This window comes from Desmodus rotundus, chromosome 10 (genome assembly GCF_022682495.2).
Source record: "Desmodus rotundus isolate HL8 chromosome 10, HLdesRot8A.1, whole genome shotgun sequence".
NCBI lineage: Eukaryota > Metazoa > Chordata > Mammalia > Chiroptera > Phyllostomidae > Desmodus > Desmodus rotundus.
This window is the reverse complement of record NC_071396.1, coordinates 71,046,519-71,062,974: the sequence shown is the minus strand read 5'-3', so window position 1 is coordinate 71,062,974 and position 16,456 is coordinate 71,046,519. Positions and strand designations below refer to the sequence as shown.

At 40.7% G+C, this 16,456-nt stretch overlaps 1 protein-coding gene across 9 annotated transcripts in view; it reads right to left on the bottom strand.

The window, feature by feature from the left end:
* DLGAP1 (DLG associated protein 1) overlaps positions 1-16,456 on the bottom strand; it is an 828,057-nt gene that overhangs the window by 257,871 nt on the left and 553,730 nt on the right. For 4 of the 9 annotated variants that reach the window (XM_053912686.1, XM_053912690.1, XM_053912687.1 and 1 more), the window contains exon 2: positions 1,451-1,564. The exons of the other annotated variants lie outside the window; for them this stretch is intronic. In XM_053912686.1, coding sequence (XP_053768661.1) covers positions 1,451-1,564 — 114 coding nt within the window. The remainder of the gene's footprint in view (positions 1-1,450; positions 1,565-16,456) is intronic. 9 annotated transcript variants of the gene reach the window in all.

The window sequence follows — 16,456 nt, the reverse complement described above, 5'->3', positions numbered from 1 at the left end:
TAAAAACATATGAGAAATACTGTTGCAGACAAGGGAAGGCTTGCTTTTAAAAGGCTCTTTCAGAGCACATGTGGTCGGCATCCCCACAGTGGCGGGGCTGCAGTCACAAAGTGTAACTAAATGTAGATCGAGTCAGACATCCGGTGCCAATGGTCCGAGAGACGGTGGCTGGGAGATGAAGCCATGTGTGAGTGACTTCTGGAGAGTGACTTATCTCAGGATGGGAAGTTGGATGGTGAGGTTTGTAGTAATGAAAATGCGTGAGATTTGGGGAAATCTGAGAGCCACAAAAGGAATGAAGACACTTAGAACGCCGGGACAGCTGAAATGGAGCCTGTGTCCTGACATGTACCAGGGGAGGCCAGTGTGGTTCTGTGAGCACTTCTGCACCGCAGAGAATTGGAAGGAGAGCTGACCCTAAGATTGAGGTGCTATTTAAAGCCAAGTTCCATTTCATCAGGAACCAAAGAAGCTGGGAGAAAGAACTTAGGCATTGGATTGATTAAGTAGAAATAAAGACAATATAGTAAGGAAGAACAGTGATTAAAATGGTGGAAATGAGAGGTTTACATCTGCAAGGTTACCCCTCAGCAATAGTGGATTTGTTGCCAAGCACAGAGCTTGGCGATGGAAGCAATCAGGTAAATGAAGGTGCTTGGCTATGGCTGAGGGGACTCAACCTCCCAGGCTTTTCCTCAGCTTTAGCAAGGGTGACTGTGAGGAGGAAAAACTGTATTTATGAAAGGGGAACTAGGGATCTAATATTTATGGAATACACTGACATTTATGGACTAACCTCAGAGGGCTGGAACTGATACTTATGTTGCTTTATTTTCATCCTTCCAGCAGTCCTAGGAAATAGGCTTGAGTGCTATAAAACTAAGCCTTGAAAAGCTAAAATGACTTGCCCAGGGTCCTAATAAGGAGTGGAAGCCTGCATTTGTCTACCACACAGTTTTTAATAGCATCACCCTGCCTCTAATGAATGTATGTTGACTGGGTGAATGAAAAACATAAACTAAAAAAAAGTGGAGTGCACCACTCAACTGTCCTATTTTTTAAATAAAATGTACCTATTAAAATAAGCATGGTGTTATCTTGTCATTAATTTTCTAGTACTGATAAAGAAGGTTTGAATAATAAATACTTAAAATAATTGTGAAGGAAAACCGTGTTTGGCATTTCACGGTTTTGTGGCACCCCGACTGACGGTCGCTCTCAGTCACTGCTTACGCACAAATGGACAGTCTGGGGAAACTGGGAAACTTACAGGAGAGCCATGCCTTTTAAGGATGGCTTTGGGGGCCTCCAAGCACCCCAGTGGTTTTCCAGCATTTGTAAGAAGTCTTCACCCTGGATTTCCAGTTTCTGCCTACCACTTTGCACAGAGATGGCTTTAATGTATTGGCCTTCTAAGCACTTTTAGTGAGCTCTCAGATTCCCTACTCACTCGGCTCCTTTGCATCTTCTTTGCAGCTGGGAGAACTGCTTTTCTGCTCCACACAGCTTTCAACTTGACAAATGCGACTTGGCATAAATGTCCCTGTAGCTTTTTTAGCTTGCTCTTCTCATGGCAAAAGCAGAAAAAAAAGAGCAAGAATAGGAAAATTACAATTACGCGATGTGCAGATCCCAAGGCCTGATTGGTGTTTTCCAATCAGATTTCCCTGGCAACCGCCCTTTCTGACACCCCTTGAAGCCCGGAGCTGGTGTAAACCTTAATTTGCTTAAAAATTACCTTTAAAGGATGAGAGTAAATACCCACCTCTTTTAAAATAGGGCATATGCTCTTCGCCAATCTCCTTCCAAATAACATTTTAAATGCTCTTGCACAGAACTTCATAAGTAGTGCTATGCAATGGGGATTTGTTCACTCTGACCTTACAGAATTGTTCTCACCCATGGACATTTACAGGTATCTACAGGCTACCCAGAACCATAGCAGGTGAACGGTAAATACACCAAATCGTATTTTAAAACACAGTCTTGAGGAGATTTACAAGTTTTCAGTGGATTAGGCAAATCTGGGGGATGGATGATGAAAGAGTAAAAACAGTTTTTAAGCAAGTCAAACTGAGTTGAACACTAAATTTTAGTGCCTCCAAATTACCTACTGTGTTTGTAGTTTGTTCTTATGTAGCCTCTTCCCTGTGGTAACCCTGTTCCTTGGGAGCTGACTGTGTTTGAAGTGCATGGATGCCACTGAGAAATAGTAACCACAGGAGAAACACAGGGGAGTGAGGTCTGTGACCCTCAAAGGAAGGAAGGAATCCATGGGCATTGGGGGGCTGCTGGAAAAGGCTACTGAGGTGATGGCTGACATCAAAGGGGGCACTGTAGCTGGGAAGATGCCCTTGTGATACTATGCCAAGAAATAGTAACTAAGTACGCTTTGGTATGATGTGGCAACAGGGGAGGAAAATGAATTGTATTCATTGTCCACCCTGCATTTTGACTGTAGTGGACATCTGTGGGTTGTGCTACCTTGCTCCCACTTCTGCTTCTTATAGTCACATCCCCTTGATTTTGCTTTGGGGAAACTGTCTCCCCTACATTGGAGGTCCTAGTATTTCAGGAGTAACACAGGAGTTGGGCTCAGCCAGTCAGCACATCATATTCCCAGCTCCCCTGCTTGGTTCAGGGCTGAGCTAAGCCTGTTCAATTAACAAGCACCTCCGGACCTTGAATGCTGGAACAAAGATATTCTTCTCATTCAGTGTATCAATAGGGTTGCAATTAACCTTAGGGTTTGCTGGTAGCCATTTATAATCCCTAATACACAAACATTATCTCATGTAATACAAAAACCATACTTTCCTATTAATTCCAATGCAAAGATGAGAACATTGAGACTTAGTGGTATTAAATAATTGACACCAAATTTTACAGCTAGTAAAATCATAATCAGAATTAAAAATCCGGCTTTATCACTCAAATTTCTATGCTCTTTTCTTCATACCATGGTGTTGGGGACTGCTCTGTGTGGTTTTGGAGACTGTAGCCCCATGAGCACAAGCCCTGAAAGGGGCTAGTAAGTTTCCCTGGAAAACCAGGTAAAAATGCAGGTGGCAGGCATGACTCAACTAACATCCATGATTCCCATGGGAATCAGGCCTGATAAATACATTGTATCCTTTGAAGCTTGCTCTGCTTTGTTTTGTATAGCCCTGGTGATATAAATCAGATGTTTAAGTTCAAGGCATAAGGAGTAAACTCCTTATCTCATGAAATGTGTCTTAAAGACCCTCTAGCATCAGTATGACTAACAGACCCTGACCTATGACAGATCTCTGTGTTCCTTCAATTGTTATCTATGGATAATACCTGTTTTTGTATGACTATAGCCTTTTTGACATTGACTGATGAGCTATGCATGTATGCTGTATACACCTGCACATACCATTCCCAATAAAAGCCATTTGGGAGAAGGGCTCAGGGCGTTCTCCACTAGAAGGAATTGCCACCCCATTTCCCACCAGAGCAGCAAGATTGTATCCAGGACGACTTATTTCTCATCCGCTGAGGACGGGAGAAGCATGCTGCTGGACGGAGTTCCTCCCACGCCATGGTGCTGTCTGTAAGTTTCAAAATTTAGTAACAATAATTTCCCATTAAACATAAAACTCAAGAGTTAGGTTGCTGGGAGATACAATGCTATGTAACATTTTGAAACTTGTAATGAGTAGTGAGGGTTAGATGCTTGGAAGAACCAAAAGACTTTAAAAAATAACGTCCACAGAACACCCATCACCCAACAGTTATAGTTGGCTACAAGTTTTAGCAAGATATAAGGAAGAACACAAACATCCTAAAAGATTACAAGGTAAAAACAACAGAGGCTTAGGTCTATAATAAATATCTTATTTTTATTGACTATATAGGCAATAAGCTAATATAGGGGGCCCTTTCTACGTTTTTAATGAAGCATTTATTTTTTAACATGTCTTTCTGGCATATTGGAGGAGCATCTGTTGGCTTGCAGTGGCTAACTGAGGCACCTTATTTTTCCATTGTAGTAGTCACCAGCACAGTGTCCACCTACCACCGTCTCTGGGCTTTGTACCTATAATGCCCCAAATTGAATTGCCTGAGGGAAACTAGAATTCTGTGTCTGGTGTTCAGAAGCATAGATGTGTGTAGAATACTTGAGATCTTCCTCCTGGGGTCAATGGAAACCCAGATGTACACATAGCATTCATAAAACTAAACTTCAGTGGTGGCTAAAATCTTACAACTCTCCCAGCAGTGAGACCCCACCACCTGTCAAATGTTTATGAGTATGAATCTTTTCCCTTAGGACTTAACGTCTGATAACCTTATTATGAACAAACAATACAGCTACAGTCTACAAAATATCAGTCACCTCCAATATTAATATCTGACTAAAAATTATGAATTTTGAAATAAATATCAGCCAATATTTTACTTTAGTTTCTCCATCATTGATTTGGGGATACTAGGTTTCTCAAAGGAGGCTGTAAATTGCCACTATAAATTCCGTGAATGATTAACTTAGCTATTTGTCATCTACAAAGAAAAAAAGCAATATATTTAAGAAGAGATACAACTCAAAATGTCATCATTATCATCTGATTCGTACTCTATCTTGGTGCTGTTTGAGCTTATTCCAAGTTACATTCACAATAGCTAAAAGTACACTACATTCCAATGGTCCAAAAGAGAATCTTTTCCTCATGAATCTTGTTTATTCTAATTCAATGAAACCATCATCTTTCAAATTATGTCAATCTAGTTCTTGATATCTAGGAAGAACTGAATAATATTTAAGGTATACTTATATACACAGGTAATATAAAATTTCATTTTAATAACCATCATATGAGGAAGTTGCCTCTTGAGGATTTGTACTTTAAGATTATATTCCAAACCGCTTCTTCTAGGCAGCATGATGTGTAGGAGTAACGGGAGTCAGTCCTATCTTCTTTTCCGAGAGGAGTGTGATATGCTTTATACCTACAGCTATCTGGGCCAGCATTTCCGAATTAGCACTAACTCCTTCGAAAGGAAATGTCTCAACAGGAATATTCATTGCAAGGTTTGGGGTAAGGTTTCTGAGACAAAACTTTATTATGGTATTCTCTTTCTTCATTTAGTAGTTAAACTGGAGTTAAAATACCATTTGTTTTATGACTTTTCCAAAATATTTTAAAAGCATATTATGATGAAGTAGGTGCTGCTTCAGATACTAAGGGTATAGCAATCTATAAACAGAAAAAAATCTGCCTCCCTGGGGAAGGAGGAAGACAAACATTGATAAAATAAGTAAAAGGAATATTAGATGGTGACGTGAGCCATGTGTATGTGAAGGAGGGAGGCTATGGGATATGCAAGGTTAGAGGGCATGGGCAGTGAAGGCCTCCTCAGAGAGGCGACCTCTGAGTGAAGATCCAATGCGGCAGGCGGTTAGCCCTGAGATCTGTAGGGGGAGTGCTCGGGGCACAAAGAAGCGTCTGGGGAAGGTCCGCAGGGGAGACGTGCCTGCAATGCTCACAGAGAGGCCAGGCGGGTGGAGTGGAGAGGAGAAGGAAGGGAGCACAGAGGGATGGGGGGTGGGTGTAGGGTCCAGATCCCCTGGGCTTTGCAGGCCTTTGTAAGGACCGTGGCTCTTAAACTCAGGGTGAAATGGGAATGGATCGGAGGTTTGATGACAGATGTTACACGTTCTAGTTTAAAAAGATCACTTAGGTGGCTGGTTGAGAATGACTAGAAGGGAGTAAGGGTGGGATTGGAGGGAGAGTTTGGAGGCTCACACAATAATCCAGACTAGAGTGAAGGTGAGGAGCGGTGGTAGCATTGGGGGTGGAGAGAAGATAGGGCCAATAGGTTTCTCAATGCTGATTTGAATGTGGGCTGAGAGAAAGAAAGGAGTCAAGGATGATAACTTCAAGGTTTCTAGCCTGATCAACTGGGAAGATTGAATTCCCACTAACTGAGGTGAGGGGTCTAGGGAGGCTCAGACCAGGGGACAAGGATTGGGCGTTCAGTTCGGGACACACTGAGTTTGAAATGCCATTGAGACATCTATGTAGAGAAGTTGGATAGGGACCTGGATATACAAGTCTGGGACTTCAGGCATTCTGTGCTAGAAAGAGAAATGTGGATATCCACATGGCATTTAAAGCTCTGAGAGTGAATGAGGTGACCCAAGAAATGAGTGTTGGTAGAAGAGAGAAATGGCCCAAGAGCTGTGTCCATTTGGCACGGATTCAACCTCAGGAGAAGGGAAGGTAAGAAGAAACCAGCTACCAGTCTGCGAGGGATCAACGAGGCACTGTTGCCCTAAAAACTGGGTGAAGAAAGCTGTTCACTAAGGAAGGAGTAATAAATGATCACAGGGATTTCTCCTAGGCCTTAATCCCACTGGGACATTCAATTAGCAATGTTGATTTCTACTACTTAGTCATTAACTGCTTTATACAAAGGCTTCTGCTGTTCATTAATTAGCTTTATCTCCCCAGCAAGATGCAAGCTTCTTGAGAGCAACGCTTTTGTCTTTCTCTCTCTCTAGAGTGATAGCTTTTAAATGGTTAGTGACTGCGTTTCACAGTGAGAAATACGTCTTACTTTGGAAAGCAGTATACGCACATATGCAACTGAAAGAAAGAAAGATGTGCTATGTGCTCTATCTTCTTTTCCATTTTCCTCTATTGTATTCTATCTAATTAAAAATAATGTTGTTCCTGACCCACTGAATTGATTTCACTAGTCACTAGTTGGTTGCAACCATTAGTTTGAAAAGCACTGCCTTCGGAACATCCGGCACAGGGCGCCGCCACATTCACTATTAATCAGAGACAATGTTATTCATCTTCATTTCTCCTGAAGTCCCTTCTGTAAAGCAAATGCTTAATGTATTCTTGCTGAATGAATAGCTTTGAGACCCTAAAGCAATACTTCTTCTACTGAGTTACCTTTATTTTACTGATTGTATTTGTGTAGAAGAATATTTCTTAAGAGCTCTCTAACTTCAGCGTGAGGACACATAGAAGTGTCTTTTTGAATGGGCTCCTGTAGCCCTAGTCAGAGAGCACTCTGGCCAGAATTAGAGATGCTGACCGGATGGAGTGGGTCTGCTGGTTGGGTACCAAGTGATGTTGAATGAATTTGCATGTCTTATGTATCATCCTCACGGTGCAGGGGCAGTGGGGTTCAAAACGTTAAAAAAACTAAACTAACTCACTGTACAAATTAATTTAAAAAGGCTATCATTCCCCTTACAACAATTATGTCTTTTTATTCTAATTAATGAGGTATTAGATGTTAAAATAAAACATCTATCATCAAGGCATGGGAAGGCATTAAATGTCCACAACAAAAGTACATGGACTGGGACAAAAATCACTAGTAATAACATGTTTTAGAATTTTGAAATGTCCAACTATAGACATGATGTATAATTAAACCTAGACATTTAAGAAATCTTGAAAACAAGAGCTTGGCACATAGTAAGTCCTCAGTAAACATCAGGTAATGTTTTAGTCCTTCCCCACGCAGCACACCTACGGAAGTAGCACAGAACAAGGTGGGGTATTTTCCACCATGTAATTCTTTCTTCTGTAGGTTTTCACTGATATGGAAGGAGCATTGTGCAATGAATACAGCATAGATTTTGGACTCAGTTAAATCTGGGTCCAACTCTAAATCTATTACTTACCAGACATGTGATTTTGGCCCAGTTACCTTAATATCTTTTAATGTTAATTTCAAACATCAAATGAGGACAGTAACATATACTTCAGGGACCTGCTATAAGGATAAAGATGATATAAAATTATACATATATATGCATGTGTATAGTACATGAAAACTTGTTTTTTGGAATTCAGATATTTTCTGGTAGAAATCATGTCATAAGTGATGATTAAATTTCCACATGGGTCAACCCCTACAGCTTATTTAATTCATAACAGAGCAGAACCATGATGAATTATGTGATAGTTCCTAGGCCTTTTCACCCCTGGGGGTGGTAGGGGTTTGAGGTGAGGAGGATTAGTGCACTTGAGGGACTCTCCTTAGGTCTGTGTGTAAGAGGTGGTGGGCCAGTAAAGGCTCTCAGAGCAGAAAAGGAAAAACAGATTTGTTGTAAGGAACTGGCTCACGTGACTGGGGGTGGGGGGTGGTAAGTGTGGAATCTGGGGCAGGCTGGTAGGCCAAAAACTCACGAAGGGGCTGAAGTTCAAGATATTCTTGTAGCAAAATTTATTCTGCTCAGGGAAGCCTAAGCTTTGTTCTTAGACCTTTCAACTGATTGGATGAGGCCCACCCACATTATCTAGGGTAATCTCCTTTATTTAGAGTTAACTGATTATAGGTACTGATCATAAGTACAAAATTCCTTCACAGTGACACCTATATTAGTGTTTAATTAAATAACTGGGTACTCTAGCCTAGCCAGGTGGCCACATAGAACTAACCATTACAGATGGAAACTTGAGTGGCAGCTTTTAGGGAAGTGGGTGTGAGCCTCCAGGGGCAGACAGGGGCACTGCAGAGCTCATTGGTATGGAGGTTCTCTTCAGGTGCGAGCTGTATGTGTTTCACTTGTTCTTCTAAGGAGTTAGACTGGGTCACAGACATAAGTGTAAATGCCAACTCTCTAACCAGCTGTTCAGGAGGCCCACAAAGTCCATCCAAGCTGAGTGAGCCTGGCTTTGCACACGGTGCCCTAACACAGTGCCTGGCACGTCAATTCAGTGGTCATGTTTCTAAGAGCATGGGAGTCAGTTGTGAAATTTTTGCTTCTTGTTGACAAATGAACTGAAAAGTCTACAGTTGTGTGAAGTATAACACGAGGTGAAATAAATAGAAATTTCAGAGACTGATCATTTAAGCTGTCTTACATCCTAAAAGTCCAATACTTCCATAAGGAACTGCCTTAATAGAACAAGTATAGAGCTAAGCTGAAAAAATAAAAGATTGATTCTAACAACTGGCACATACTACTAACGTAACACATCACATTATTTTAAAACCAATTGTTTACAAATCTGTCTCACCCACCAATCCGTAAGCCACTCGAGAGAAGGGGTGATGTCATTCATCTGGCTGAGACTATGTCTTATTCATGTCTATATTCCCAGTTCCAAGGAGAGTATAAAATCAAATAAATAAAACAAAATAAAACTGCTCACCAAATCTTTTATTACATTGCCTGAGTTATACCTGCTTTGTTAATCAATTCAGAAGTAAGTGTGGGAACCTTTAGTCCTGGATTTTCCTTCACCAATGGCAGGGAAGAGACATGGCATCTGCTGTGGACAAGTAGGAGGACCCCAGCAGAATAGGGCAGGAGGGGTCCCTGTGTGTGAAGGGGCTGGTGGGGGGTTCAGTGTCATGGCGGTGGGTTCGGATGGTGGACACATAGCCAGCATCCAGAGCACAGTGTTTGGTGGCCTCCAGAGAGCTGCAGCTGGACGTCTCTGTGGAGACTTTTAGGGAACCACAACCACACCCCACAGCAGGGTCAACGGAACTCCACCAGGTCCAGAGGGCCCATCACCAGACTGTGGCTGGGCCAGTCAGGCAGAACCCTAAAGCTGTCATCCCACCCAGCGGATGCCAGCCACGTTTTACGGGTTGCTCATCCTAGAACTGCTCTGTGGAAGAGGGCTCCCAGGGGGAAGAGGCTGGGAGGCGCCCTGTACCGTACTGCCCACTTACAGAGCTGCCGTGAGTGTGAGCATCTAAGATTTCAGATGTCTGGGTACATCACTGAGGTTATCAAATCCAATTCCTTTTCTTCACATGACATCTACTCACATCATGAGTAAATGCCAACCCCTCATCTACAAATGAAGAAACAGACACTCAGAATATAAATTGCAGTTCGTATGGGTAATGGGGGCAGAATTTGACTAGAAATCAGATCTCCTCTCTCTTGAGCCTGTGTGCTTTCAGCTTTATCACATTGTAACTGTCTGTCCACTGAATTCAACAAAATAAAAACATGATTACTCCACACGAATACTTCTCCAACTTTGCAAAACTGTTTTGACCTCCCTGAGTGGAGATGTAAAACACAGAAATAAAGGGTGGCTTCTATGTAGAAAGGAAGAACTGTGACAGAAACGCAGTCTTTGGGAAGTCACACTTTGTGTCAAGCCTATGCCATTATTTGTTTCACTCAGGAAATCTGTGCCCATGAAGCAAAGCAACAGAGACGTGAAAGGGGCACTGGCCTGTGGAATTAGGCATGTGTCACGTGGCTTGCATTTTATATCATGAACCTGCTGTGCCAACCTTTCCAGTAAAAACCGTAATGAGGTAAGAATGTCCCACTCAAGATAATAAATCATTACATTGGGATGTAAAAGAACCTTTACTCACTCCATATTTCTTCTATCACCAAAAAATTGACTGGCATTCTTTAGTGTTCTCTCTCACACACACACATGAACACACACGCACACTTCATATTCAGTTATGGTGTTTTCCCTATTACATTGTGAACTACCCACCAACACTAACTATGCAGATATACTTCATTTGAGAAAGACTTGTTTTGGTCTTTTTTCCTTTCTTTATCCTTTTGGTAATGTGTCCAGCTGACCTGATTTGGGTTCTTCAAATATTCATATTTCCTAGTAACGATGCTGACTTCTGCAGTTCACACACACTTTACTGCAGCCGGGTGAGTGGGCACTTACTTCACACTTAAGCTTGCAATTGTTTGTGCAAAGTAAAAAAATTCTGAATTAATACAAAAGCATTAAATTAAGTGTCCCTCATACTATCCTATTTGACAAAAAGGAATTGTTTTCTTTTTCCCTGAGACAGATTTGGACAACATCCAGAACAAAGCGAAATAAACTGTTTTGTTTCAGAATGTCCAGAGGGAACTTTTTTTTAGTGAGACATAATTCTTAAATTGGAAAAAAATGTAAGTGGCTCCCAAAGCAATCAGGTGTCCCCAATAACACTGGAAGTCTGGAACATGGAGCGTGTGTTCTGGGGGCGTGTAAGACACGATAGGGCAGGAGGAGGCTAAGGCAAGGGTATCTTGGTGCCCTTGCAACCACTGAGGAAGAGGGGGTGAGACTTTCTTCCTTGTGTACCCACCAATAAGGCTACTTGAATTTCTCCTCCTCTTCCATCCAAAGTGATACTGAAGGTAAATTTTGACCTGATTTCAAGGGTGATAAATACAGGGGCATAGAGGCAAAAGAAACTTATGAGCAATTTCCCTATTTAGGTGATTTTGGGGGATGGCTGTATGAACAAAAAACAATTAAGTAGCAATTGAAGGTATAATTTTCTTGAATTTCATATGAAAGGAGACAAATACATTTATTTGCTTTGTTTTGGTTTACAAAACATCTTTCCTTTTGTTCTATGTTATGCAGAAACCAAAAGGAGATATAAAAACTGTATCTTGGAGATTTCCAGTCAAGATAGCAGTGTAGGCAGACATGGCATGCCTCCTCCCACAACTACATCAAAAGTACAACTAAAATATAGAACAGTCATCACTCAGAACCATCAGAAATTAAGTTGAATGGAAGTCTGACAACTACAGAATTAAAAAACCCCACATCCATACAGACTGGAGGAGGGACACAGATGTGGAATGGGCTGGTCCCACATTGTCGTTTGGTAGATAAAAGTTTGGGAAGGATATCTCAGGAGTGAGGAGTCCCAGCCCCATACCAGGCACCCCAGCCCATAGTTCCAGTGCCAGGAAGATAAGTTTCTACAACTTCTGGCTGCAAAAACCAGCCAGAAGTTGTAGAAATTGAGTCAGTGGATGAAACTGCTGGAGCCCCAAGCAGTTCCTCTTAAAGAGCCTACACACAGGCTCACCTACTCAGACTCACTCCCTCTGAGCTCCAGCACTGGGGTAGTAGCTTGAAAGGTACCAGTGGTATACAGGGAGAAATTGAAGTGCCTGGCATAAAAGTGAGCAGAGGCCATTGTCCCATTTCTGAACTCTCCCCTACAGAGTCAGCAAGCTGGTGCCATATCTGAGACTCCATCATGTTGGCTAACAGTGTTTGCCCTGCACTGGAGATCCCCTGAGGCTCTGTCCCAACCAACTTATGAGCACACCCAAACTGCTTTTCCATATGACTGCCTGGTCTTGGCTCCTGCTTCACAACTTCCTAAATCCTCTCAAACAAGCAACCGCTGGTCTCAGGGAGGCCCAGACCCAGCACTAGAAGCAGCTAGCCTAGATTCATAGTTTGGCTTTGTCTGGGAATCTCCAAGCCCAGCACAAGTAGCAGCCATCTCAGATTGCTTTATAACTCAGGTAGGGTGTCCCAGGGCAAAACACAGGTGGGGGCTGACTTTGCCCTGCACCAACCGGGAAACTCCAGAGCCCGCACACCCATGGGGCAGCTAGAGACCATTTCAGAGCACCACCACCCTGCCTCTGCATAGCTGACCCTCCATGGAGGGCAGAGGGTAGTGGCCAGTGGTCACAGCAAGTCCTTGCAACTGACTGGCTTGGGTAAGTCCATCCCATTGAACTGTCAACAGCAATTAAGGCTCAACTAAAGCAGAAGATGTACTCAGGCCACATGAAGGGCCCATCTCAAATGCCCAGCTTGGGCGATAGGGGAGGCTGTGTCACTGGACCCTACAGGACACCTACTACAAGAGGTCACGCTACCAAGACATGGAGTCAAAGCAGCTCTATCTAATACATAGACACAAACACAAGGAGGCTGCCAAAATGAGGAGACAAAGAAACATGGCCCAAATGAAAGAACAGATCAAAATTCCAAAAAAAGAACTAAACAAAATGGAGATAAGCAATTTATCAGATGCAGAGTACAAAACACTGGTTATAAGGATGCTCAAAGAACTTAGTGAGGACCCTAACAGCATAAAAAGATCTAGTCAGAAATGAAAGATACACTAATGAAAATAAAGAACAATTTACAGGGAAACAACAGGAGAGTGGGTGAAGCCAAGAATCAAATCAGTAATTTGGAACATAAGGAAACAAAATACAACCAATCAGAACAACATAAAAAAAAAGATATCCCCCCCCCAAAAATGAGGATAGTATAAACAGCATCTGGGACAACTTCAAGAGGTCCAACATTCACATCATAGGGGTGCCAGAAGGAAAAGAGAAAGAGCAAGAAATTGGAAATCTGTTTGAAAAAATAACGAAAGAAAACTTCCCTAATTTGGTGAAGGAAATAGACATGCAAATCCAGGAAGCACAGAGTTCCAAGCAAGATGGATAAAAAGAGGTCTACTCCAAGACACATTGTAATAAAAATGCCAAAGGTTAAAGACAAAGATAATCTTAAAAGCTGCAAGAGAAAAGCAGTTAGTTAGCTATGGAGGAGTACCCAGAAGACTGTCAGCTGATTTCTCAAAAGAAACTTTGCAGGCTAGGAGGGACTGGCAAGAAATATTCAAAGTCATGAAGTGGGGACCTACAGCCAAGATAGCTTTACCCAGCAAAGCTGTCATTTAGAATTGAAGGGCAGATAAAGTACTTCCCATACAAGAAAAAACTAAAGAAGTTTATCATCACCAAATTATTATATGAAATTTTAAGTGGACTTATTTAAGAAAGAGAAGATCAAAACTATGAAAAAATGGTAATAAATACATATCTATAAACAGTTAATCTAAAAATCAAACTAAGCAAACAGAAGAGCAGAGATATAATCATGGATACTGAGAGTGTTTTGATGGTTGCAGGATGGGAGGAGGGTGCAGGGGAATGGGTGAAGAGGTGAAGGGATTAAGAAGTACAAATTGGTAGTCACAGAATAGCTATGGCTATGGGAATGTAAAGTACAGTACAGGAAATGGAGTAGCCAAAGAACTTATACACATGATTCATGGACATGAACAATGGTGGGACAATTGCCTGAGGGCGTAGGGGGTGCTGGGTGGATGGCACAAAGGGGGAAAGTTAGGACAACTGTAATAGCATAATCAATAAAATATAATTAAAAATTGTGTCTGGGAGGCATTTGGATTCATGGAATATTTAAATAGAAGTTTCTAGCACATGTAATCGATATAAGTAGAGGGAAACTCGGGCATCTGACTTTATTACCCTTGGAGAATTATCATAGGCTAGTTCAGGAGGATTCAATTCAGGTACAATTTTAATGTAAGTTACTTGAATATGTGTATTTATAAAAGATAGAGTATTTCAATGTAAAAATTCTGTTACTACATTAATTTAATTAACAATAAAAATTCAGTATTTATTTCTCAAGAGGTTGATAATATAAAGAGAACATTGAATGGCAAAGTATATTAAAATAATATCAGTAACTTACTCAACTGATAAATTGGTAAAGTAAATAAATTGATAAATTTATTTACTAGGTGATTCATTACAGGATTCTTTGTAACAGATAAAATGTGGTACTGAAAACGCTCCTCAGTGTGTGGTATTAATATGCTAGTTCCTCCATATGTGATGCTAAAATGTTGTAGAATGTGGTCTTTATGAAGGCAGGGATTTCGTTCTGTTCACTTCTGAATTTTTAGTGTCTGGAACGATGCCCGACACAGGGAAGATGAGCATGAAACATTTGGTAACTGAATGAACACTCCCATATAGTGAAGCATTTCACAGCTATTAAAAGAGGGGGGTAGATCGACATGTTCTGTCATTGAAAGACCAATATATACTGAAGTAAAGGGGCCAAGTGCTAAATTGTATTTATGTTATGATAACAGCTTTTTGAAAAAGAAGAAAATGTGCTTATATATCTATATGTATGCACACACACATATATAGACATATATTTTTGTGTGTGAGTATATGTACGAAATGTCAGAAGGAAAGTGTTGAAATGATAACAGTGGTGGTTACCTTTAGAAAGCAGGAATGCAGGACTGGGTAGCAGGGGCTTTTACTTTTAACTCTCTATATACACCCTTGTGTACTGTTTGTATTTTTTTCAGAATTAACATATATAAATTGAGACCTTCACATGGTCTCAATCCACAGAGCCTCCTGTGTTACTGGCAAAGAAAACCCAAGGAAGAAGTCATAGATGGATATTAATCAGTGTTGGGTAGGAGAATTAGAAAGTAGAACCTTTATTATTAAAGTATATATTTTGTTCTTCTATTTTTTCAGCTTGGGCTAGAATTTTATATTCAAAATTAAGAAATGTGCATGTAACTGAAATGCAAAAACCCATATGTTCTGTGTCAGTCGGCACCACTTATTTTCAATGAGATAAAACAGCTTATTTAAACTTTGAATTTTCCCATTGGGTTGAGACGATTCAGCTGTTTATCTAGCAGCACTCTGCTTAAAAATAGATGGGATGACATTTGTGGGTGCTTTTAAAAAAATATCCTTTGGAGAAAGAAACAGAATTCTAATGCCACATTTACCATTTATATTATGTAAGGAAGGCAAGTTTTATGTTATGAGGACTTCATGTAAATTATTCTCCTTTCTAACATATAAGTTACAGCTATTTGGAACCAATTCCAATCATTGAATTTTATATATATAATATATATAATATATCATTGAATTATATATATTATATGAGTGTGTGTGTGTGTGTGTATATATATATATATATATATAAAAAATCAGCTGAGTTTTACTTTTTGGTCACTGTAATTAATTTAATGGTTAGAAAGAGTTTTTCATAATTGCACAGGAAGATTTTTTCCTTCTTTCACCTTCTAATTATGTACTTTCCCCCGTCATTCTTTTGTCAACTATTTATTGAATGCCTGCTATGAGGCAGGCACTGTGGTTACAAAATAAAATACAAAAATGATTTTGAGTATATTTTACCTGACTTCATAGACTTATTTAGTAATGTTTATGCTAACCTGCCAAAAATAAGTGATTAATATTAGCCTTAAATCTGCTGTCACACGATTCCACAGAGTCTAGGATAAGAATTAAAATAGGTTGAGCTGAAAATATACTGTCATCCAAAATTTCAAACTGAGTAGACATACAGGAGAACCATAGTCAACTAAAGTATGAAATATTAAAATCAGTGTTCCAATCTTGGTAGCATGGCTGATGGCAAAGGATTATGACACCAGGAGGAAATGAAACCAAATGTATCACTTTCCCGCCACTGAAAAATACACCTATCTCATAGTCTTGCTGATTTTATTTATTAAGAAAACACATTTTAGGAGGAAATTGCATTTATTGGCTAATATGAAAGAGGAAATCCAGTCTGTGTAAGGGCAAAGGTGCATGTCAGCACTATGCAACATTTTTATCCTCAGCCGTTTTAGAAGTTTTCTCTGAGTACTCACAAAAGGTAATGGGATTAGACTCTGTTCCTTCCTTCTCCAGGCATTCTCCTGACTCTGAACACTGTTACACAGATGGCAGGTGAATGGTATTTGCCTACTGAGAAAGAATTGTACTCTTCACCATTCCATTATGTGACTTGAATACCTGGCTTGCTCCATTTTGGGCTTGCACCTGCTCCTGCTCTGAGGTAGCCTGCTGACCTGA